Genomic DNA, 23,535 nt, shown 5'->3' with positions numbered 1-23,535 from the left:
AAGCACAGAAGATGTTTCCTTCTTGATTTTTTTCTTGCAATAGAAAATACATTTTTCCCCTGCCTCTGAAGCATCCCAGTACAAGCAAGAGAATCCCAGACTGCTAATGAAATACACATGGCAGCACCTGCAAAGCAGCCCAGAGGCCTAAGCAGGTACCTAAACCAAGGAACAAACTACTCCTAAGGTAGCATAGACACCAGCAGACATTCCTGCTCATCAACCACCCTTCCTGCCCTCACCTGAAGTGACCTCTCTTTAGAAGGCTACAATGCTTGACCTGAAGAGAAGCAAGTGCACCTGCTACATGTTTTTTGAGTTCAGTCTCGAGCTGTATCCTAAACTCTTGTCACTTTTCCTGCTTTAACTTCCCACAGAGACAGTTCTTTTCAGTGTTCCTCCCAGCACCAACCCGTCCTGGAAGTTGAATTACAATCCCTGGCTCTTACAAAGTCAGCCTGGCAGGCTTGAAAGCTGTTGGACTTGAAATACTCCAGTTTCAAAGTTAACCTAGTTGCCTTAACAGTCCGCCACCCCAGGTACGCACTGATTCCCAGACACTCAGACTTAATCCCGCTTTCTGATCCCGTCTGTCACGCTGTCACTGAAAATGCAAAGTAACGAGCTCTGGGAAGAGCCTAGACCTCAGAAAAGAAAACAAAAAGTAAATCTCATTTTATACTGACCTGTCCGTGATTGTGGACTGTGTGCCACTCATTGGAGCCTTTGGCAAGAAGTCGTATTATCCAATTTACATTTTACTATTACTGCAGGAATATTAACGAGGCTTTGCCCCCCACATGCACTGAGGTTCAGGATCCAGCCTTGCTCCAGAAGAGGCATGCACAGAGGACAAATTCAGTTCAAGGGCAGAGGGGAGAAAAAAAGCACAATATCCAAAACAACTCCAAAACTCTTCTTGCAGTCACCCAGAATATCCAGACCACGGATGTGGAGTGTGGGGGATGCTCAAGAAAAACTCCAGAAAACAAAAGCCAAGCAAACAACAAAACAAGCCGTTCCCCTCGATGCTCCCTTAGTCCCAAGAGGCGGGGAAAAGCAACGCGTCCCGAGGAAGAAAATCTTCCGAAGCGGTGCGGCGTTTCCGTGCGGAGGGGACGCCCCGGTGTCCGCGCAAGCGGCGGGGAAAACTCGGGCAGCGCCGGCGCGGGTCCCCACGCCGCCACGGACGCCCGGCCGGCCGGCTCGCTGTCGGCAGGAGGGGTGCCCGCCCGCCGCGGGGTGCCCCCTCCCCGCCGCCGTTCAAGGCCTCTCGCCCGCGGGAGGCGGGCAGCGCGCCCCGCCAGCTGCCGGTGTCCTCAGCGCCTCCGCGCAGGGGCCCATGTCCCGCTGCCGGCCCGGCCCGCCCCGACCCCCCGCCCGCCGGCTCGCCCGCAGGGGGGTCGGGAAGGGCGGCTGCCCCGCCGCCCCTAGGCCCGCAGGTCCATGCCCCGCCGCTCCGCCTGTCCCACTTCGGCCCGAGCTAGAGCGGGGCGCGGCAGCCCGGCCCTGCCGGCAAGGCCCCGGGCGGGATCGGTCCGCTCGGCCGCGGTGCCGACGGCTCCCGGCCCGCGCGCGCTCCGGTCCCGGCCCAGTTCGGGGCAAAGTCCCGCGGCGAGCGCTGGCGGCGCGGCCCGCCCCTGCCGCCGCTCCGCTCCTCCCCGCCCGGTTCCGGCGCTGCTGCGAGGCGGTGGCGGCGCGTCCCGGCGGAGCCTGCGCCGAGCCGAGCCGGGCCGGCTGCCCTGTCGCCCCTCCCCCGGCTGTCGGGGCGGCAGTACCTCTGGCGGCCGTCAGCACACCCTCCCCTCCTGCCGTATCCTTCCGCCCGCTCCTCCCTCCCGGCGGCGGGGCCGTGCCGCCGAACGCCCCCCTCCCTCGGCTTTGATGTGCGGGAGTTCGGGCGCCGCCGGGCTTTCTCTTTTCCGCTTCGGCGCAGGACGGGGCCGGGAAGGGGCCTCTCCCCACTCCCCCAGCCGGGCCCGGGCCCTTTCCGCCCCGGCACGGGGCATTCCTCCCCATCCAGCCCCTTCCGGGCCGAGCCCCGCTGTTCCCCCCGCCCGGCGGTCCGTCGGGCTCGCCGCCGGCCGGCACCCGTCAGCCCCGCGGGCTCCCCCGGCCCCTTGCGGGGCTCCCAGCGGGCCGCCGCGCTGGCCCCAGCGGCGGGGGGCGAACGCGGGAGCCAGGCCGGGCTGCCCCGCACTCGCTGGCCCCTCCTGGGACAGCCTCAGCCTTCTCCAGGCCAGCGGCGTGCTTCCTTCTCTCCCCACCGCAACTTCCTAACAGTTGCTCCTCCTTTGGCCTGCTGTATCACCGCTGAAGAGGTTACCCTCCCCATTTTCCCATCCCTCCCGGAGCTCCGTCTCCAGCCACTCTCTTCCTTCCCTCCCCTCCTAGCCCGCTCCTCTGTTTTGTCTTGTCACAAGCTCTCGGGGGCAGGGAGTGTCCGTGCCTCCATCTGCACGGTATGCAGCCTGGAAAATATGACACCGAAGAAACTTGCAACAGGACGAAATTAAACAGCAAATTGAAGTAGTGAAGTGCCAGGAGCTGCGCAGCTCTGGAGCCTTGGATAGTCACTGGCTGTGCTGTTTACTCCCAGACCTTTCATAGCTCCGTGTCGAATCTTGTGTTCCCTGCATTTCTGCAGCACGTTTCATTAGGAATTTTGCTCACAGGTGAAGGTCAACAAAAATCCAAGATGAGAACAAGAACTGATCCCTCTCTGCGCATACCTCAGCCTTCCAGAAACACTGCAGCCAAGGCCCCGTTACTGCTCCCCTTCTCTTACTGTAAAAAACTGTCTCCAATATGAAAAGGTGAGCAGCAGACTGTATATTGCCATACCTACTAGATACAGAATATTTGGACAGTCAAATTCCAACGCGTGTGGAAATCCCTCTCCTCAGCCACAGCTCTCCACAGGAACATATCCTTGCTGGTAGGTTGCTGTAACTCCCTGCCATGTGCCACATACCACACAGCTTTAGGGAGAAGTGCCTGTCCCAACTCCACACAGTTAAACGGCAGAGCCCGTTTCTGACATTGCATGAAGAGCACGAAGCAAATTATAACAGATCAGAAGCCAAGTTCTACGTACATTACCTAATCCCAAAATCTTGTTGCCAACACAATGGGATAAATAAGATTCTAGCCAGGCACTCTTGTACACAAACACATATGAATGACATCTATATAATAGAAGTTCAGGAACCTTCCATGCCGTCACGCCTCATGTTGCCAGGAATTAAAGCTCACGAGCACCACAGAAGTGGGATGGAAAGCAGGACGGCTCCACTGCCAGGGAGGGTGGGCATTCATACCTGGCCTCCCAGCACAGAGGAACTTGTGGAACGTCAGTCTTCCTTACCAAATGCCAACAGATAAAAATAATCATATTAGCTAATCCCAATCAGGACACCATCCTTCTTCCCTCTAATTAAACTTACCTTGATATACTTCTTCAAAGTTGAGACACTGGACTTGGAAAGAGTTTGGAAAACAGGCTTCTGGAAACTCAGGACCAGATACATCATTAAGCATACAGGACCATACCTTGCTTGAAGCTATATTCAGGACCCTGCCACTCTACAACACGCAGCTTTTTCCTCCTTAGAGCAAAGCCAGCATGAATCAGGAAGCCAGGAGACTGTTTGCTAGTCTGAAGAATCTGTTATTTTAAAGAAGTTCAGTGTGAAGAGGGGAAGCGTGGGATGAAATCATTTTATACATGATACTTGACATATATACACAGGACATTTTTACTTCCTCTTTTGGTTTCCTTTTGAGGAAATTAGAGGCTTGGGAAAAAAAAAAAGGGGGGGAGGAGGGGGTGCAAGACAGGCAACCACGACTGCCTCTCATTCTGCAGCTGTATGCAATACATTGGTCAGTGGTAACGGAGTGACTGAATACCTCTATCTATCTTTACTTATTATATATCTTTTTTATTGCATCTCCTCTGCAATAAATTCCTCCCTGCTTTTAACTTAGGGAACATCAAGTACTGTGCCTTGAGAGAGGAGGGTTCCTGGGAGACCTTCTGTTTCATGGCAGGACCAGAATTTGCCTCGATATTAGGCCTCGATGCTTTTTTATTACTTGTTTTTTTGTTGTGCATGACAGCATAATGACAATAACAATTAGCTAGAGGAAATGCTAAAAAAAATATATATAATATAGGAATGAGAAAGAAGCTTATTCCCTGCTGAATAAATTGACATAAAATTGAGTGAAGTGACAGTGATTAAAATTTGCCAAAAATTTGCTCAGTGTTGTCAAAAGAAGCATCACACAAAACTACACCAATGACAAAAAGGAAGCATGAAACCCTTATGCCACACGGTTCAGTAGATTAACTCTTGCTTGTAACAGGCTGTGTTCATATGCCAATGTTTAATGCAACAATTAAAAAGCACTAATAAACCAATTCAAAAGTAGACTCTGAAACTGTAACTGCTTCTCTTTCCTGTAAACGATTTTTTGGGGGGGAGCTGATTGCATATTTACATTAACATAGATGCCTGTTTATGACACTTCTGCTGCCTGGACTATTTTACAATGTGAAATCCGGAGCAGGGGGGAGGGAGAAATCAATAAGCAATTACAGACTGCAGCACTTATTAAAATAGAGTGGTTTTTGGTAGCTATAAAGCCCTTAGCCTGAATTTACAGAGAGTACTGCCATACAGACATAGATACTAGAAGAGGAAACTGCATGTTAACCCCATCAGTCCATGTCTCCAGGGCAAAGCACCGATCTCCCCAGCAGTGGGACATTTTTTACAGTCCAGAGCAAAGCTAAGCAGCTCAAGCAAGGAGGACCCTGAAGTGAAGAAGGTTTGAGTCCTACAAAGGATAACTTCTTACTTTGCCTTAAAGTAAAGGATGGCACAAAAAGGACAGATCCTTGGAGGTGCCTTATACGGGACTCCCGACAAGGCAGGCTCATGGAGAAAGGTTCCACTGAGGTCTTTTTTTTTTTTTGCAAAGACTCGCTTTTCCAGCCTCGCACCCGAAGCTCGCTGAGGAGCCGTTGCCATCTGCTGGGAAACTCTGGAATGGCAGCTCTCGCCCGAAACCGCCCCCCGGCAGGTTCCCGGCGAGGTCCGGCTCGCACCCTCGGTCCCTTGCTGCAACACGGGGCTCTGGGGTGCTCGGACCCCCAAAGGGTTCGGATGAGGCGGTCCGATCAGGGTTTGCACCACTATGGGCTCAGTGTAAACAAAGGTAGGAAACCAGCAAAACGTGACACTTTTTTTTTACTCCCTGATGCCAGATTGATCACCCTGCCTTGCCTCTGATAGCTGGTATACTTCAGATTTTAAGTGTGAACAAACAGCGAATGTAATCATTTTTCTTTCAGGAAAATTTCCCTTCACAACTTTTCAGATAGGATAATCAGCCATTAGAGCAACTTACCTGCAAGTGCAATGGATCTCCTGCAGACCCCAAGTAAAGAATAGATAGCTTTGTAAAATTGTGTGCGCTAAGACAGATGTGGTGGGAAATTAGCTGTTTTGCTGACCTCCATCATAAAAATTAAATGGATAAAGTCTTTTAACTTTTGCTAGTTATAAGTAATCAATTTAAAACCAGTGATAGAATGCACCCAGTGTTTTGGACTGTTATTTAAATTTACCATAAATTGCTATGCCAACTGCAGTTCTGGCAAAAACAAGTCAGCTGCTTTTGGAAGGCAACAGCCAATCTTTACGCCTTGGACAGCTGGAGAGGAAAGGCACAGGCGAAATGACTCTCATAGCTAACAGAGAAGACAGCTCATTTCCCGAACGTGCGTATGGATTGGTGACTCCTGAAGAACGGAGAGGACCTTGTGTCAGGACTAGGGTAAGCCTGGCTCTGCTCTCAAGCTTAGCACAGTAAACCTTCCTGCCCTACTGATTTTTGTAGTGCCCTGCGATTCCATGCAATCAAACTCACCTAAGTACTAACAGCTGCAGCTTTGTTCAGCATCCTTTGATCCCAGGGAACTGCTCTGGCCTGAGATTCTTCTGAGCCAGCTGGGAATGTATGTGGGATTCCATTATTTGCCGAGATTCTACTTTTGAGGGAACTGAAGATAGTAATCATAACCTGAACCAAATCCAGACACGTGTCTGTCTCCTTGCCCGTCCACTGAATTTTCAAGCCAGGGGCTGGGCTGATGCTAACCAGCTCCACTGTGATCTGGATGCAACCTGCTTCAGAAACTGATATGACTGATCCAACGGCTGTCCGAACACAGCTCTAATCTGAAAAAAAGCCCCACATATTTATGCTGTGCTCTGCACGGCTATTCAAAGGCTTTTACCATCTCATACCTTAAAATAGACACATGATTTTCTACCCACAGACAAGCAGCTTGTTCTGCATCCAGTTTACTGTAAATGCTGGAAACGCATACAAACAAGGCCAATCTATGCTTTTAAGTCGCTTGGACACAAATGCAATACTTTGCTGACTTTGTTGAGAGACAGATAACCTAATCTATCACAGCTTCTACTGTGACAGCTTATTACAGTTCCTAAATCTGGATAATCCACATCACAGTAAGCATTTTTTTAGCACTAAGCTTTCTTTCCATATCAGCATAATTAAAGCAGCAACCTTTGTAAGGACAGAGGAAGCTGCTGTACATTCTGTCATGAGTCTTTCTTCTTGCTGTCTGCTAGAATCAATGTCCTTTGATTGGAGGGGGGATTAAAAAAAAAAAGGTGTCTTTATTATTAGGGTAAAATATAAGAGATGGAGAAAAACATTATTTCTAATCACATTTGAGTTACATATCAGTTACCCTGAACAGATCTTAACCTTCTGACACAATGCACAATTCAAACAACATAATATAAGCATTTCTGAAAACCTGTACCTTGTAAGATTTGAGAAGCCACAGAAACCGACACTTTCTCCTTCCCATACAAAATTAACTGCCAGTAAACTGTTCTTACTTTTTGCAAAAGCTTTTTCATACACCTTGATCTGTTCAGTTCCTTCTTAAAGTAATTTTCAAAAGATCCTTTATGGTGCCAACTTATCAGCTGCCAAACTCCCCCTGGAACTTGAGGGAAACAGAACAAAGCCAGCAAAAGTTAACACCTTCTCTTACATGGATTTACTAGAGCACATATTGAAGCTCACTTGGAAAGAGAAAAGTGCTGGTATAATGGTATAACAAAAAAAGAGTTGCTCCTTGCCCAGAAATTGCTCATGCAACACAAGGCTAACGCTGACTGATTCTCGCTCAGTCTCTGAAATTCAATTTCTTTGGAAATGGCAGCAGACGTGTTATTTTACTTCCAGCCAAGCTATGCAAAGTCTGCAAGTATCAGGAACATACCCATGACTTCCACGAAGCTCAAAACTTTATCTCATCTTTTTTGTCTGAGAAACAGACCTGCTGACAGCACTGGTATTAGTCTAACAGCAGACTCCAAAGTCTTAAAATGCTATGCTTTTACATCAGTGTTTGGACTGCTGTTGCAAGGGAATAAGGCCTTGAACATCATAAGATTGCAATTTCTTCAAATACAAATAAGGAGTTCAGTTAGAAAAAGAGGGCAAAGGACTGAAAGAGGAGGTTAATTTTATAAAGCTCTGCTGCAGTGCCAGCAGTAGAAGCAAAAGGCAGGCAGCAGGGAAGGAATAGCTTCAAAACGAATAATGGGAAGATAAAAAATGAAATAAACTGGGGGGGGGATAGATTTCACCCTTTATTGTCAAAGCACATTTGCCCATTGACTTAAGGCTAGATTCTGGCCTTGGACAGATATGAAACTTGGAAGACGCTTGCAGCTCTAAAGCAAAGCTTCAGAATGCCACTGGTTCTTTTCTGGTTCTGGACTACCTCAGAGGTTAAGCAAACTCCCAAGATAAATTACTGTAGCCCCCGAGAGCCCTTCGTCAAGCAGCGGAGCTGCCTGTAAACCGGCCAGCATCTCTAGAGGGCTCAATGCTACACAGCTGCTCCCCAGCGCTGGAGGATTTTGAGGTAGATTTAAGGGTTACATCCAAACAACTAAATCCGTTTAACTATTTATAGAAAACAGACTTTCGGCACGCTAGACCTCTGGCAAAATGCTGTGACCATAGGCAAGGCAGAGTAGCTATTCTTTGCCGACACAACACTACAGGTCTTCCCTGAGCATGGCTTGGCTGCACACAGTTTGAGCTGCTGGTACAGCCCGTGCAGGACAAGGCTTTTTCTGTTCTGGGTCTGCACAGTGCCTGGTTCACAGCAATTCTTGTTGGTGTCTGGGTCTCTTGGTGTCTGGGTCTCTTACTGCAATCGTCAAAAGCATCACTGAAAGAAATGCTCTTTCCTCTCCTCTTATTTTAGGAACTTATTTGAAGCAGAGCTTTTAAAAAAGGAGCACTCAACTTTCTAGATCCCTTGACAAAGCTGTTCTGTGTGTTGGTGCCTTTCCCAGTGCTAAGCTATTGCATCAAGGGCCAAAGAAGCCCCTGTGCAGACAACCTGAGCCCTGCACAACATCCTCCTAGCAGCTCACACTTCCCACAGCAGATTATGTGGCACAGTCAGTCCTGCCCATGGAGCTTTGGGGCAGGAACAGGACACGATATACGCAGCTCCCAGCAGCCACACAGCAGTTTCCCTCTGGCTCTGAATGAAAGCAGCCCCCAGTACATAAGCAGTAACACTACAGCAGGCACACAGACAGACAGACCAGCACCACTCAGAACACAGATTAAATCTGTACCTTCGCACTGTGCTGACTTTAGCTCATCTCTACAGCTGGAAGTACCCACACACAAGGCAACATTAAATAATGCTAAAACATACTCTCTTCCTATCCGACTTTCCGATGTCGGCAACAATGTTTAGTTTATGAATGAGAAGAGCTGACGGTTCATGGTGTGGAAACAGATGAGAACCTTCTCCTTTAGCATATAGGGCATGGAAAACAAAGGAAACATTTCTGCTCTATAAGTTGCCTGAGGATAGGCACATGAAAGGCCTGGGAACAAACCTATGGAAGAAACGCATCCTGTTCAGCCAGTCAACAATGTGAGAGCACCTATTAGCAAACACTGAACCACTTAGTTTGCAAGGAGAACTTCGCAAATAAGAGTAGGTTCCCTGCCTGTTAACATATCTAAGAATTAATAATGGTGAAAGCTGAACACGGTTGTTGGCTGTCCCTAAAAAGCACCCACCAATCATCACTTTGTTCATTTACACTGGCAACGCCAACTCACCCAGCAATGCACAATACAACTTAGGAACTGCCACCAAAGAGAGAAAAGAAATTCCTCATATAATTAAATAATCTTTATTTTATAAAACATAATACAAAGCATCTACACCATTCACTGGTGGAACATTAGTTGCTATTACACAGTAATTCAAACACAAGTTATTATTTCACACTAGTTCTGCCGTTTCCTTTTACAACTTGCTCTAGTCACCAAGGACGAGCCTGAGGACAGGTCTCAGCACACGCTCCATCGCTTGAAAGTTATACTACTTCTTCCCAGGTCTGTGATTCTATGCTGAAGCCTACTAGACAGACTAGGAGGCCTTGCTCCGAGACATTGTTGCTATCTCTACCTCACAAAGCCATTCCTAATTGCTCTTCTGTTTTCTGGTGCTCTTGTTTAACTTCTAAAATCTCAGCATTGATCACAGTGCTCTACTTCTTCCAACTAAGTTTCTCCCCTTGGAGAAAGAAAGAAAGAAAGAGACCACTCAGCCATTAAGTGCATTATCTTTCAAAGTATCTTTGCACAAGGCGTTTCATAGATACCTGCCATCACTAACCCACACCCCTCTTCGGCAGGTATGGGCCCTATAGCCCCCACAAAAGCACCGTAACTACTCATCAAGATGCACACCAAACCCCACCAGATGTCAAAGTCCAAATCATCAGGATTGCTCAGGAAATTCTTCTTGGTGGGTAAATCAACAGCTGCACTGAGAAATGAACAGGCTGTTTTCACCTACACTTCTTCGGGACTAGCTGCTGGAAGGCCTTATTCCCTGGTCAGGCTGGCTGCTGAAACTCTCTGGCTCCAGGTTTACTGCAATCCTGACTAGGGAAAACCCACCAGACATCCTTTCTTCAGCTCGAGAGGCCACATGAACAAGAAGCAGCATGGTTGATCTTTTTGCACGTGTCTAGCTTATTCCTTTTGACTCTCTTAAGCACCACTGCAAAACACCTCGGACTTCTGCTTTTGTGAGCTAAGCCAGATGCTGGGAAGTGCCATGTTCAGGTGACAAAGTACTGATGATGGGTCATAGTGAGAAGTGCTTCACTCAAAGCAACAGCACTTTGCCTTTCTACACCACAGCTTGACACAGACCACCAAGCATTAATCAAAGGTGGCTTAGCGTTCGCAAATGAAAACACCTCACGAGGTAGGTAATACTCTACCCACTTAATACGGTGGGTAGGCTGAGGCAAAAAGGCTCCTTGACATGCCCCACAGCAGCAGCAGAGCTGGGAAAGAACCAGCAAGCCCCAGCTGGCCCTTCTTGCCTCCCTTCAAGGCTCAACAGTCTCTATACTGTGCTAAATGAGTCAAGTTTCCTTCTAAGGACCAGCTCACCCACCAGTTGGCTCTGCTAAAGTGCTTTGGGCTCTTTGGCTGCAACAGGCAAAGCTCACAGCAGAACTGGCACCTGAGCTGCACTGGAGGCCTGGTGCTGAGGCTCAAAATAAATGATTACAATAATGACAGCAATAAAAAAGGAACAGTGCTTAAGAACATACAGTGAAATAAACACCAGAAGCTGCCAACTAGGGGACAGTTTTGCCCTGCAAATGAGACCAGATAAGTAACACTTATTTTTTCTCCCAGTCAGGTTCATTTTTTTTTTTCTTAAAAAAGGCCAGATTCTATGCCTCTCCCTTCTTTAAGAATTAGGCTGTAAAATAAGTCTCTCTTACTCTTGTATCTCGCTTTTATAAAGAGACTCAGATCCAATCAGAGACACAAGGGAATTCGAAGCCCTGAGGTCAAGGCATCAATTCCGATGGAGAGCCAAGGTTAGGTCTCTGGCTTGAATAGGGCAGAAGACAGGTTCGAAGATGTGTAGCTCTTCCACCTTAGTCACCAAGTTTTGAAGATGCATGTTGGCCACTCTTCAACCAGAAATCCCAATTTGGATCTGAGGAAACACTCTTGTCAAAACTGGTATCTATGATACTGAGAAAATACATCAATGCTAGTTTCGAGTGTTTTTCAATCGTTTTTCCATAGACCTCCCAGACACTCACCTACAGTACTGCACTATCCCCAAACGCTGTGGCAGACTCTGTGTTCATATACACTGACCTGAATCCGGGATGACACTTTCAAGGGCAACAGAAATACCCAGCCCTCACTGCACATCAGGTTCTGGCACCTTTTCCCTTTAGATTGCCAAAACCAGCAAGTATAGATTGTTTGCAGACTGTAGCAGTAAAACACTCCATGTTTACTGTTCTTTTAAAAATAAGCTACTTTCAGCTTTGGGAAGGTATTTCTCTGATGATCTCAAGGCATGCTGTTTTGTCTCAGGTTGGCTTCACACTCTGTCTGCATTTAGGTCAAAGGGAATTTTGGCATTCTGCAGACACGTCAGGCCTTGGTCTGCCAGCCAGAAAACCACTTACTGCCAAGTCCTGATGGGTCTTCTCATAATGGAGAGTGATGGTCACTCAAGGAGCTAAAAGCAGTATTTGGAGGGGCTGGGTGGAGTTTTAACAGTCAGAGATGAAGAACTGGGAAAAAGTCAGAAAAGCGTTTCACATCAGGAGCTGTTCTTTGGGTGTATTCACAGAGCACCTAGTCCTGCAAGGTGCCAGTGCTGATTAGAGCTTCTGGACACTACTGAAAAATAAGTTATCAATACATTATTAAATAAGTTATTAAAAGGATTTAGAAAGGGTAGGAAACAACGACCTACCTAAAATACTGTTCTTTCTAGAGTCACACTCTAGCTCAACCACCAAAATCGTTTCTCCCGAAGGAAACACAGGGATAACGAGCAAAGTGCAGATAACAACCATCATTTTGTATTTATATAGCACCTCTCAAGTAAAGATCTAAAAGTGCATAACACAGATGGATCAGCTCCATCACCCCCAATTCACAGATGGGGAAATTAGGCACAGATTCAGAGTTATGTGACTTGCCCAAGGTCACATAATGTATTGGTGGAAGAGCAAGAAATCCCAACTCTGATGAAACACTAGAACATGCTTCTTTCTAACAGTGAAGAGTCACTCTAGCTGTCTAGACTGTACAAGACACTGAACATGAAGATCTAGTGCTATTTGCTCCTCTCTTCCAAGATTCTCTCAGTGCTGAAGGAGTTAGCTACTAACATTACTATTTACACCTGCACTGCTGGACTAGTTATGTTTAGTTTGTAAAATTAGCCCTTCTTTCACTCATTATCATTTAGCATATGCTTACATACGCACTGAGCCAGCCTCTGCCAGGCCAAACGCTGCAGATCCAATGAATCCATGGCATAGCTCCATGGATTTCAGTGGAGTTATGCCAGGGATAAATTTGGCTCCAGAATCACTAACGTGTGTTGGCTTCTCTCCCGACAGTGGCATTTCAGGCACGATCCCCTCCTTGCCAGATTGTGAACTCGAGGAATTCTTTACTCAGCATCCAGTCAGTGGTTTTTCAGATGTCCATTAGTTTTCAAATATAACTCTTCACTCCTCCGACTCCTCCAAGTGTGGTACTTCTTCATGCTCTTCCTCCTAGCGAAGCGACAGATGCTGACCATGAAAACCCAGGAGACGGCGTACATGATGACACCACCCAACTTAATGTACCACCTGGGTTTGGGAGAAGCAAGCTCACAGTACATCAGCCAGGCCCCCACTCCGATCCGCACCCCAGTGAAGAGGACCACGAAGAAGAAATCCACGACATCACCTATGAAACTGTGGTAACACCCCATCTCCTTCAGGAACCAGCGAGCCTGCAGCAGCGGGTTAGTGATCTCACTACCAAAGATGACGGCATTGACCTCTGCAGCTGACTCCTCAAGTGCCAATGATGCCGTGATGCCCAAGATGCTCACGAGATGGTGGGCCAGCATCAGGGCACCCTCTGCCTGGAAGTACACACACCAACAAAGGTCGAAGAGGAAGTAGCCCAAGCTAAGGCACAGCACATGTACCTGAAGGGTTGTGTTTGGTGATCCTGAAACATAAAGACACCAGACAGAGATTTAAAGCACAGAGGCAACAAGCAGGCAGGATCTGAGACAAGGAAGGGATATGCACCTTCAGCACTGGCAGGCTGGTATTAGCTTGTACTGATCACAGCTCAGCTGGAGAAGTCAGACAAGTCACAATACTAGAGTTGTTAGTCTAACAGCTGCACACACGTAATGGCCACGCAATGTGATTACACACTGCCAGATTGCAGCTGGGGAGGGCCATTACACTAGCAAAATACAGTACCAGTCTCTCCATTTCTCTAGTACTTTTCATCACAAAGCAGCTCAGATATTATTACAATCCTTATTCCTCAAGTGGGCTGGAAACTGAGGTGGTAGGAGAACCTCACTTTGTGCAATCACCCATTGGGGAACTTGGGACCACAACTTTCATTACTTACCTGGGTGACTCAAAGGCCAGGGACCGTCAATAAAGCCAATGTAAGCAGAGAGACAGGTAGCAAGAATGCCATGGGTCAGCGTGACCAGCCTGCAGCTCCATTCGTAACTTCGGTGCTTGTAGCGATGGCAGAACCAAGCGTAGAGAGCGAGCCAGGCAAGCAGACTGCAGGCTACCCACAGAGGCAGGGGGAACAGCATCCTGTCACAGGAACAGAAAGACAAAACAGATCAGAAGGCCTAGCCTTCTGCAGCGTTAGCGTGACCCAGTACAGCATTTCACATGGAACCTTCCCAGCACTGAGTGTACAGTGCTGTTTCCTGATGGTGTTGCTTGCTCCTGACAACTTTTTTTCTGCAGAGGAACCACGGTTCCTCTGAGGAAAGGCCTACATCAAAGAAGTGTATCCTTGAGAATTAGGGCAGATTCACCACATGGCCACCAGCACACAGACCCTCACCAGCATCATTGCCGCTGTGGGAAGATGCACTGAAAGCAATGACCTTGTAAGGCGGTGAGGTCCTAGCCTGGATGAATAGAAAACATACCATGACTTGGTAAGGCACCTTGGAGGACTTCCCCAACCAGTCTACAATGCAGGATCTGCTGGTATATGTTAGTGCTCATCTGCAGTGCCTGAGGGACAGGCTGAGGAGTGCCACATCCAGCAATAAGGCTTTGATCCAGAGCTACACCTGCCTCTTCATTTGAGTTCCCTGCCTATATATCTGCATTTGACTGCTCTGCTTGTGTTGCCCACCTGACCTACTCATCCTGTCATGATGTTTGCTAGCTTGGTTCCTCCTCTCCTGAAACAACAAAAAAAAACCCAACCAAACAAGAAAATAAAAAAAAACACGCAGTCTCTTGCTAGGTCCACTGCTAATCAATCTTCCCTGTGCAGTAACACCAACTGCAAATAAGTCAAGCGAAACACAAAGGCATTGCCATCTCCTCCTGCTACTGAACGTTGACCTTCTAGCAGTAACACGTTTCCAGGACAATTTGAGTAAAAAAACACCGTAAAATCCCCTTGTCTTCCCTGGGAGAACTTCCAGTGGAACAACATATAGTTCAGGTTTCTTCACGAGCATATAAGGACAAAGTTCAGATTAGAATGAAGCAAACCTCAGCAAATGGTGACCGGATAAAGCAGCCCACCACCTTTGGGAGCAGCCAAACAAGTCCCTTTACTAGCCCTGGCTACACTCCATGAGTATCCCCCACCTCCCCTGGGTAAGACACTCCCTCCTCTGCAGTCTGAGAGGAGTTGAGGCAAGATGAAAACCACTTAACTCTATCTGCAGACTTCATTTCATCTTTTCTGGCACCAAAACCTCCAAATCTTTTTGATGCAAAAGGATTAGAATCTATGCACATGAAGGTTTTTTCAGCAGTATTTCTTTTATTCACCTTCTCTCACTCACTGTGCAATACAGAATCTCTCAAACAAGGAAAAGACATACTGCCAGAACAAAATTACAATGTATAAACATCTGTGGACACTGCTCTTGTTGCTTAAAGCCCCCAAATATGCAATACTCCAGTATCTACATCTCGTTCATATTTATAATACATCTCCATTAAATGTAAGATGTCTCTCATTACTCCTGAGCCTTCAGGGAAGCGGATCAAAAGAAGTTGAGTCACACTCTGGGATACATAAGTTTCCAGTTGTGCAATAGCAAAAGCATTACTGGTCCTGCTAGTACCTGCTGACCGCTGGATTCACGCCCAGGGCTGGGGAACACCAAAAGGACTGCACGCGACAAGGAGTCAGAGTTGCAATGCCCAACCTTCCTGTCTGGCCTTTTGCAAGTATTACCAGGAATGACTTAGGAGGCTGGGTAAACAAAGCCATTACGGTATAATGGACCTTGGGAACATGGGGACATGAAATAAGGATGTGATTAACTGCTCTGACCAGGTGTTTCCATTGACATCCCTGGTACTTGAGGTCTGTACGCGTTTAGAGTCAGGGCAGATAAGGCAGGAAGAACTCTTATGTGACAAAAGGGACTGACCAGCTGGAGAAGCCTGGTAGAAGGAAGAAGAATGACCTTTTAAACATTTTGAGGTGTTTTCTACACCTACTCATGAAAAAGATGTTTCTCCATCTCCTGGAAAGAAAGAAGGGGGCTATCTTCGAACTCCACATCAAAGCTCAACATTTGTCATTATCATATACAATATATATATTGCACCTGTGAATTACACCTGTCCTTGCACACTGGAAAGGGCAATATCCTCCAAAACTAGCAGTAATTATATTATCGTTTGAACCACCAGCAGCAATAGGGTCATGAATGGAAGCAGACACTACGGAATGGAAGCAGACTCTACAATAATTACACGTGCCTAAAAACCTAGTCCAGAACAGCCCTGCTCTGCCTGAAAGAGCTTAAAAACTAGATGGGCACCCCCAGCAAACCCCCGTTATTTCTTTTTTTTTTTTTGGTACAAATGAGAAAACGGAGGAGCCCAGAGAGCCTAAGCAACGTGCACCAAACCGCGGACACAGCCCGCCCAGCCGACCCCGGCCCGCCAGCATCCTTCCCCTTAGGGATGCTGCCGCCCGCTGCCCGCCGCCTCCCGCCCCGCTCGCCGCACCTGCCCGCGGGCCCGGCGGCGAACGGGCCCCGCTCCTCTCCAGCGCCTCCGCGGCTTTGCGGGGAGCGGCCGGCGGGGCGGAGCGGGGCCGGCCCCCGCACGCCTCCGCCCGCGGCGCGGGCACGGCCGGGCAGCGCCCGGCGGCTGCAGCCCGCGAGCTGGGGCACGGCTGCGGGGCCGGGCCCTGCCCCGCGCACCCACCTGGACGGACGCGGCTGCTGGGGCCGCCCCGGCCCGGCGCCTCCGCCGCCCGGGAAGAGGAAGCGGCGGCGGCCGAGGGGCACCTGCTGGCGGGGAGGAGGGACGGCAAGGGCCGCGGGAGGGGAGGGGGGAGGAAGAGGAGGAGGAGGAGGAGGCGCCGCCGCCCGCCTCGGCCGCGGGGAGGAGGGTCCCCCGGCGCTCCCCCGCTCCTGCCTCTCCCTTTGCAGCCCCGTAGCGCATCCCTCGAAAAGCCGGCCGAGAGGCTGCTGCCCTTCGGTGCTGGCCCCGACTGCTCTAGCCCGCAGGCCTCTCCGGCGAGGACCACCTCGGTTAAACGCCCTACAGGCTGTTGCTCGCAGGACAAGAGGCAGGTGATGTTCCCACCGGGCACACACACACAAACAGCATCGCTTTAGCCTGTGGGCACAGGAAATTAGTCCCGCGCACCCACGACTCACTTCAATCATCTCGCATGTCCCACAGATAACAGGCATGACCGCACAGCTGCAGGCAGATGTGGGCTTGCTTTACTCGCACCAGTTAGTTAGTTAGTGAACCAACTCTTCTACAGAACTTGCAAAACTGCGTCGGTATAGCACCAGCTTCAAAGTAACATACCCCGTGGGGTTTATTGTCCAGGCACAGCACAGAGCGTGCAGCTTCAGCAGGCTGGGAAAGCACACAGCCCTGCCCTCAACATACCCCCTCATCCAATGCTTATGCAGCAGTTACAAAGCCTAGCAATTTCTTCTCTCTACAAGCATTCAGTGCTAAACCACATCTTTTCTCTCTCCTCACTTCATCTACAACCAGAATAGCAAAAGCCAGTAGCTTATGCATGACACCTAAAAGTAGCTTACAAAAATGTTCCTTCAACCAACACATTTACCCCTTTCTTGAGTTGCAGTCAAAACAATCTCTCCCACCAGAAATATAGGTGGGTTTTTTTTTTCCCTTCATCCTGTCAAGTTTTACCTTTTGAAGCACAAATGGTGGGAGTGGCTGGACCTGCCTCTTACAGCACTTGTAATAAGCCTGTTTTCAACTGGATATCTCCCTATCTTACTTTTCAAGTTTATGCCAGGCACAGGTTTCAATTGCTACAAGATGCTCACCCTTCGGCTATTTCAGAACGACATCCTCACTAGCATTAATTGTGTATTTTCTTCTCTGATAAATCTTAGGTCTCATCTTATTTTCCTCCACCTTTGCTGGAGCAGGCAGCAGACCCTCTCCCATAGCCTAAATAACAACTGAGATGGAACTGTTCTAGGATTTAGCTTAGGATACAGAACAGTATGACAGACAGATGGCTGTAGGGCTAATGTTGACTCATAGCACAGAAACTGAGCTGCCAGGAAGAACAGCAGAGATGGTCACAGAAGAGCACTCCAAAAGTCCTAATAAGGCAAGGACCATTTAATGCCTGAGGTAAAATACAGAGGAGTTATGGGGTCTTTTTCATTCCAGATCATACAATGTGCAACATCTGCATCTAGTGAGATGCAAGGTGGCATGTTAAATCACCTCCCCATGGATCGTACTAGAAGTTGGGTGCAGCTTATACACTAATTTTCTTGTTTGCTTTGTGCAGAGTCAGCCATTTAAACAGGCAGGCTGAGCTGCACTGGCTCATTTGCCTGCAGATGAATAGCATTCAGCAAAACAGCTCGGGACAGGAACCTCTGCTAACAGTTATTTACCCATTTTAGTATAGCTACACCCTCCCTCAGCACTACATTCTTCCTTTGTCTTCTTTCTGTACCTGTTCTAATGAAATCTTACAATACTGAAGGGTCACAGAACATATTAGCTTGCTAACACTGGGAAACTTCATGTCCAGAAATAAACTGGAAATGTACAAGAACTGGAAATACACAAGAGTCCAATAGCCTTCCTTGGTGATAGGCCAAGGCTGATGCTCACTTTCTGTAGCTGTAAAAGCCCTCCAGGATATTTGACAGATGAAAAAAAATCAGGTACCTGTATTAAAATTACATTCTTTGAAACGTTAGCAAATAAGAAATCCAATGAGACACAGAGGGTGGAGCCAGATGCTTTTCTAGCATCACATTAGAAGATTTAACAATGAAACTACCCTTAGATGAGACGTGGTGCATGACCACCTGAGGGCACTCACTTTGTTTCAAGTCTCACAGGGTAAATATCATCAGTTCTGTTTTGCATGCAAGAAACCTGAGTGCACCGAGTTCCTATCCCTCAGCTGAAGGAAGAGAGTTTTCTTGTTGGAAGCCAAGCCCAGGCCCACCTCAACTCCAGACAGCAGAGTCCTGGCCCAGCAGCAGCAGGTTCTCAGCTGGAAACAGCCCCTCAGCCCCAGCTCAGGACATCCCATACCACCAAAGGTGCTCTCATGCTTTCAATTGCGTCTCCAACCCACACTTTCCGAGTTGGTCATTCCTAAGATGAAATGCAGCAGAGAGGCATTGGTGCCGCAGAGAAAAAAAGGCAGTCTGGTATGTAGGCCATGACCAGAATTTAACAGTTACCCCGTGACCTTGTGTCCATCGAGAGCAAACACCTCATGGCCCATTCCTAAGTCCCCTGTGACACTGATCATGACTCACTGGTAGGGCAGGTTATGGGTATATTAGTCACAAATCTGAGCTTCAGCTGACACTCGTCTATCCTTCACACCCCAAGCCTGAGCTCCAGAGCACATGGCTCAGTCCGTGCTTGCTTCCCCACCAGCTCGCTCCATCCTGAACTGTATGAAGGGCATGAGCAAGAGCTTTGTCAGTGAGCACCAGCCTTAGCACACTTAGGCTACCCTCAAGCCTATTTTCCTCAGCATTAACTTCAGTTGCCTCCTTATGACCCAGAACAAAAGAATATTATAGCAACCATTTCTTTTTAAAAAGAGAACATAGCTTTATTAGAAGTCTCATCACTCAGAGTTTTCAGAAGAGCACAGTGACTCTGGCAAGAGTCCATACCTCACAAGGCCAGGCCCCCAGAGCCATGCTGGCAACCTATCAGCAGTGCAAGGCTCTTGTTTTCCTAAGCACATTAGCCTGCTAATTGCCTGGATTCACAGCTGCAATGCATTCAGAGGGCATGTCAAAAGTCAGTTTTTTTCATGTCCCTTTTTAATCTCTCCAGACACCTCATTCTAACGCCCAGTCAAGGCAGATATCTGCCCTGAACAGTGCCAAAGCTAGTGAGGTAAGAGGCATGGAGGAGCTAGTAAGGCTGCATCCCCACAGCAGCTGTACTCCCACTGCTCCCCTCCTTCACTCCTGCAGTAGTAGCGGCACCTCACTTGAGCAAGAGCCACACAGGCTGTTCCAGGGGCTCTTTAGCTCCACGAACAAGTGCCCTAAACAAGGTCTTGGAAAGCAGGAAGCAGAGACAACCCGCCCTGCTAAGCCTGAGGGCAACACAAGGCCATTTGTTCCTCAGCTGTAAGCAAGGCTTTTGTGGGAGAGCAAATCTGAACTGCAACCTTAAATAGAGGGAAATTCACACTAAAACCCCAAGGGAAATGTCAGAACACAATTCTGAGAGGTAAAGAAAACAAGAGAACTAGTCTGTACTCCAAGACCTGCTGGTATGGGGCAGATATTACACTGAGATCTGCCTAAACATGACTGTCACCCCTGAAAATAGTCACTTATTAGACTCATTAACCATGCATTCAGCTTAAGTGGCTCATAAGTGAGCCAAGCCCAGAACAGAAACAGCATCCAGAGAGGGCTGCTCTTTATCATCTCTCATTCAAAAAATGCCTGATCTTTTTTTTTCCCCCCAAGCAATCCAAGGCTAAGTGAACACCTGCTTACAGAGTTTATTTGCACAAGTCTAATTCTTGACTCTTGTTTGCAAGGGCCTGAGTAATCCCAGTGAAGTTACACTACTCTAAGATCACTATCTGCTCGGATGCAAGTATTAAAAAAAGAAAAAAGAAATGTATCATTAAAAACAATGAGGTAAAACATTGCCTCACCTTAAGTACCATCACTTCGCACACTCAAAGGACAACTCAACTATAGCCCTGCAAGCACTTGAATCTTGTTCAGAGGCTTTCATCCAAGTACTTTGTCAAGTGTGTTGTCCAACTCCAGGATTAAGGGAGAGTGAGGCTCAGTAAATCTTTGCTAGGTCACACCTCTTCCTGGTCCCACTGGCAGGAAGATGGGATTTTTCAGATTTGATTTTCTGGCTCTACACTAAAATAATTCTACCTTCAGAATTATTACAGAACATACAGACTGTGCCATTATTGGTTGCAGACTGAGTAGGTTTGGCATTGCCACCCTTCTTGAGACTGTACCATTGCTGGAGAAGTCAGGGAATCAGAGTTTAGTAGACATGCCAGGTTCTTCAGATTTCCGCTCAAACCCTTCTTCCGTCAGCTTTCCCGTGTTCCTAGTGCTGATCCATCTCCTCCAGGGGTAGCAGACAGGTGCCAGAAAGTCAGTTCCGCATCACTTTTTGGTTCTTTTCACAGAATAGGCTTCAGGTGCCAGGACCCTAGCCCAAGGGATTGTCACCCATAACCGGTTAATGAGTTTTCAAGTGCCCATTAGTTTTCACAGGTGCATTCATGGTCCTCAGGCTTGTCCAGGAACGGTATTTTTTCAACATTTTCCTCCTGACAAAGTGGCAGATTTCAACCATGAACCCTAAAGATACAACGTACATGGCCAGGCCTCCAGCCTTGAGGAGCCAGCTTGGATCTGGGGATGTCACCATGGCGTACATGATCAGAGCTCCTCCCCCGATTCGCAGCACCAGAAAGAGGAACACAAAGAAGAAATCCACCACCTCTCCCAGGAATGTGTGGTAACATCCCATTTCCCGCAAAAACCAGCGGGTCTGGAGCAGTGGGTTGGTGATCTCGCTAACGAACACAACAGCATTGACTTCTGTAGCAGACTTCCCGAGCCCCAGCACCATGATCATGCCACAGATGCTCAGCGTGTGATGCAACAGCATTAGGTCCCCCTCTGTCTGGAAATACAGGCACCAGCCCAGGTCAAAGATAAAGTAACCCAAGGTCAGGGACAGCACATGGATCTGAAGAGATGTGTTTGGTGAACCTGAAATGAAAGACATACATAAGCCTGCGGTCTTATTTAAGACATTATTCTACAATATGGAGCAACACAGGTTGTGAGCATGCCTCTCTCCTCCTTAGTTTCTGGCCTTACCCTACGGGCCAAGTGCCAGGCTGGAAGCATGGACATCTGGTTCTGCTCTCCCTTCACACTTCAGCCTGCTCAGCAGACCCAGGCAGCCTATCCCATCCTGCCACGCTTCTGTTTCTCTTTTTCTCTCCATGCTTTTAGAAAGCAGGGATGGAAAGTATGATCCTCATCAGCAGAGCTATTTGAGATTTAATGACAGAAAACAGCCAACAAAACCCCATAGCCAAATGCCAAGGGTTACTACACCCTTAAAGATGTGAACAGCACTTAGTCTATTATCAACAAATTGCTACATCTAATGGAGTAAACTCCAGCTGCCAACTGAAAGCTTTCAATAGGTACATGGATAAAATAAATAATAATTAAAAAATGTTAACAATAAGAAGTGGTAAGGGCTGGCGAAGAAGTAGGCGAGTTAAAATCCTGCCCTAAACATGCCCCAAAACCGCATGCATAAGAGAACAGACAGCAAAAGCAATCAGGCCCCCTCCCCACCTGTGACAGAACCAGAGGTGTTCACACTACGTGACACGGACGTGTGTCAAGGTAAGACTCAAAACATACCTGCATGGGTCAGAGGCCAGGGGCCATCCAAGAGACCAACGTAACCCGAGAGGCAGGTGACAATCACCCCATGTAGCAGAGTCACCAAGCGACAGCTCCACTCATAGGAACGGTGCTTGTTCCAGTAGCAGAAGCAAGTGTACAGAAACAGCCAGGCAACGAGGCTGCAGGTCACCTCGAGAACGACGGAAACCATCCTGCTGAACGTAGAGCAAGGACGTTATGAGCACAACAGCCCTCTCAGCAAGGGGTGCTCAGCCAAACCATCTGCCTCAGCACCCACGCCAGCCCATTCACGGAAACCTCAGAGGGAAAAAAAAAGCAACCAACACCAAAACACACGCGAGCAAAACAAACCGAACAAATCAAACAACCCCACCTAAACACGCCTTGTACCCTTCCCACGAGCACGGTGCTCTCTCCAGGCTCTCTCTAGCACCATTTCCCTGCAAGCCCCTAATGCGTCTGGGGAAAACCAAGATCCCAGCACTTCTCGAGCCACAGCGGCTCAGCCCTCCCCACCAACTCCCGACGGAGCGGCAGTGCCCGGGGCGGGGAGGCAGACCTTCTTCCCCAGCACTGCACGGGGCTGGGGGCACAGCCGGCGCCCCAGGGCGGCGCTTGCCCAGGGATACCCAGCAGCCCCCTGCCCGCCCCTTACCCCGGGCTCGCCGCTGCCCCTCTCCGGTTCTGCGCGCCCGGGACCTGCCGCCGGGCTGCGGGCTCCGGAACCGCCCGGGAAGACAAGTGGCGCCGGCGCGCACCGAGAGGCTTTTATCTTCTCGTCCCTCCCCTTTCCCTTTCCTTTCCTTCCCTTCCGTCCCGTCCCGTCCCGCCCCCGCCCCTGGCCCCCCCGGCCGTTCCCGCCGGGGAGGTGTTTCGCCGCAGCTCTCCGCGCCGCCGGAGGATGCTTCCTCCTGCCCGGGGGTGCTCCGAGCCGCCGCTGGACACCTCCTGCCCCTCCGCTCCCCATCGCCATTTGCTCTGCCCCGCTCACCTACCCCCGAGGCTAAAAGGGATCCGAGCAGCAGAACTGCGTGCCCCGGGGCAGGGAGAGGGCCGTGCTGCCGGGGGACGGTGCGGGGAAGGGGCAGCAGTGTCGGAGAAATAAGGACAGGCGTTTGGAGCGCGTCAGCCAGGCTGGTACCTCCATCCAGCCTCAGCCTCCCCCGCTGCAAGAGTCCCATAGGGTCCCCCAGACTTTAATTTGGCTGGATGTTTTTCTCTCTGATGAAGGAGAATGAAGGAGAATAAAGCTAGATCAGGCAAGAGGGGAGGTGCTTTCATCCTTTTATTGTTGTTTTTTTTAAAAAAAAGTGGTCTGGAGTCCTCTTTCAAGTTTGGTACCTGGTTTTGAAAACGGAGGCCAGGTGAATGGGCTTATGGTGCCCACCTTT

The 23,535-nt window shown here is 48.8% G+C and overlaps 3 protein-coding genes across 7 annotated transcripts in view; all 3 read right to left on the bottom strand.

The window, feature by feature from the left end:
* Positions 1–1,149, bottom strand: part of ARHGEF12 (Rho guanine nucleotide exchange factor 12) — a 76,012-nt gene extending 74,863 nt beyond the window's left edge. For all 5 annotated transcript variants that reach the window (XM_086626820.1, XM_086626821.1, XM_086626824.1 and 2 more), the window contains exon 1: positions 687–1,149. In XM_086626820.1, the coding sequence (XP_086482946.1) occupies positions 687–718 (32 nt within the window). In that variant the 5' untranslated portion in view covers positions 719–1,149. The remainder of the gene's footprint in view (positions 1–686) is intronic.
* Positions 1,150–12,634: 11,485 nt separating this feature from the next.
* On the bottom strand, positions 12,635–13,792 carry TLCD5 (TLC domain containing 5). The gene is made up of 2 exons (XM_009986250.1): positions 13,594–13,792; positions 12,635–13,173 (listed from the first exon to the last, which is right to left on the bottom strand). Exons 1-2 carry the CDS (start codon positions 13,790–13,792, stop codon positions 12,635–12,637), a joined length of 738 nt encoding a protein of 245 aa, XP_009984552.1.
* A 7,135-nt stretch (positions 13,793–20,927) lies between these two features.
* LOC104373522 (TLC domain-containing protein 5) lies at positions 20,928–22,334 on the bottom strand. The gene is made up of 2 exons (XM_009979438.1): positions 22,139–22,334; positions 20,928–21,466 (listed from the first exon to the last, which is right to left on the bottom strand). Exons 1-2 carry the CDS (start codon positions 22,332–22,334, stop codon positions 20,928–20,930), a joined length of 735 nt encoding a protein of 244 aa, XP_009977740.1.
* Positions 22,335–23,535: the final 1,201 nt, after the last annotated feature.

Source organism: Tauraco erythrolophus, chromosome 26 (assembly GCF_009769465.1).
Source record: "Tauraco erythrolophus isolate bTauEry1 chromosome 26, bTauEry1.pri, whole genome shotgun sequence".
Lineage (NCBI taxonomy): Eukaryota > Metazoa > Chordata > Aves > Musophagiformes > Musophagidae > Tauraco > Tauraco erythrolophus.
Note: the sequence above shows the minus strand (reverse complement) of the source record. Positions and strands in the feature narration are given on the sequence as shown.

Excerpts from the sequence above, each read along its gene's own strand:
- TLCD5 (XM_009986250.1), bottom strand. The coding sequence starts at position 13,792 with ATGCTGTTCCCCCTGCCTCTGTGGGTAGCCTGCAGTCTGCTTGCCTGG. Across the intron at positions 13,174-13,593 it reads CTGGCCTTTGAGTCACCCAG|GATCACCAAACACAACCCTT; the intron begins GTAAGTAATGAA and ends TTTATGTTTCAG.
- LOC104373522 (XM_009979438.1), bottom strand. The coding sequence starts at position 22,334 with ATGGTTTCCGTCGTTCTCGAGGTGACCTGCAGCCTCGTTGCCTGGCTG. Across the intron at positions 21,467-22,138 it reads CTGGCCTCTGACCCATGCAG|GTTCACCAAACACATCTCTT; the intron begins GTATGTTTTGAG and ends CTTTCATTTCAG.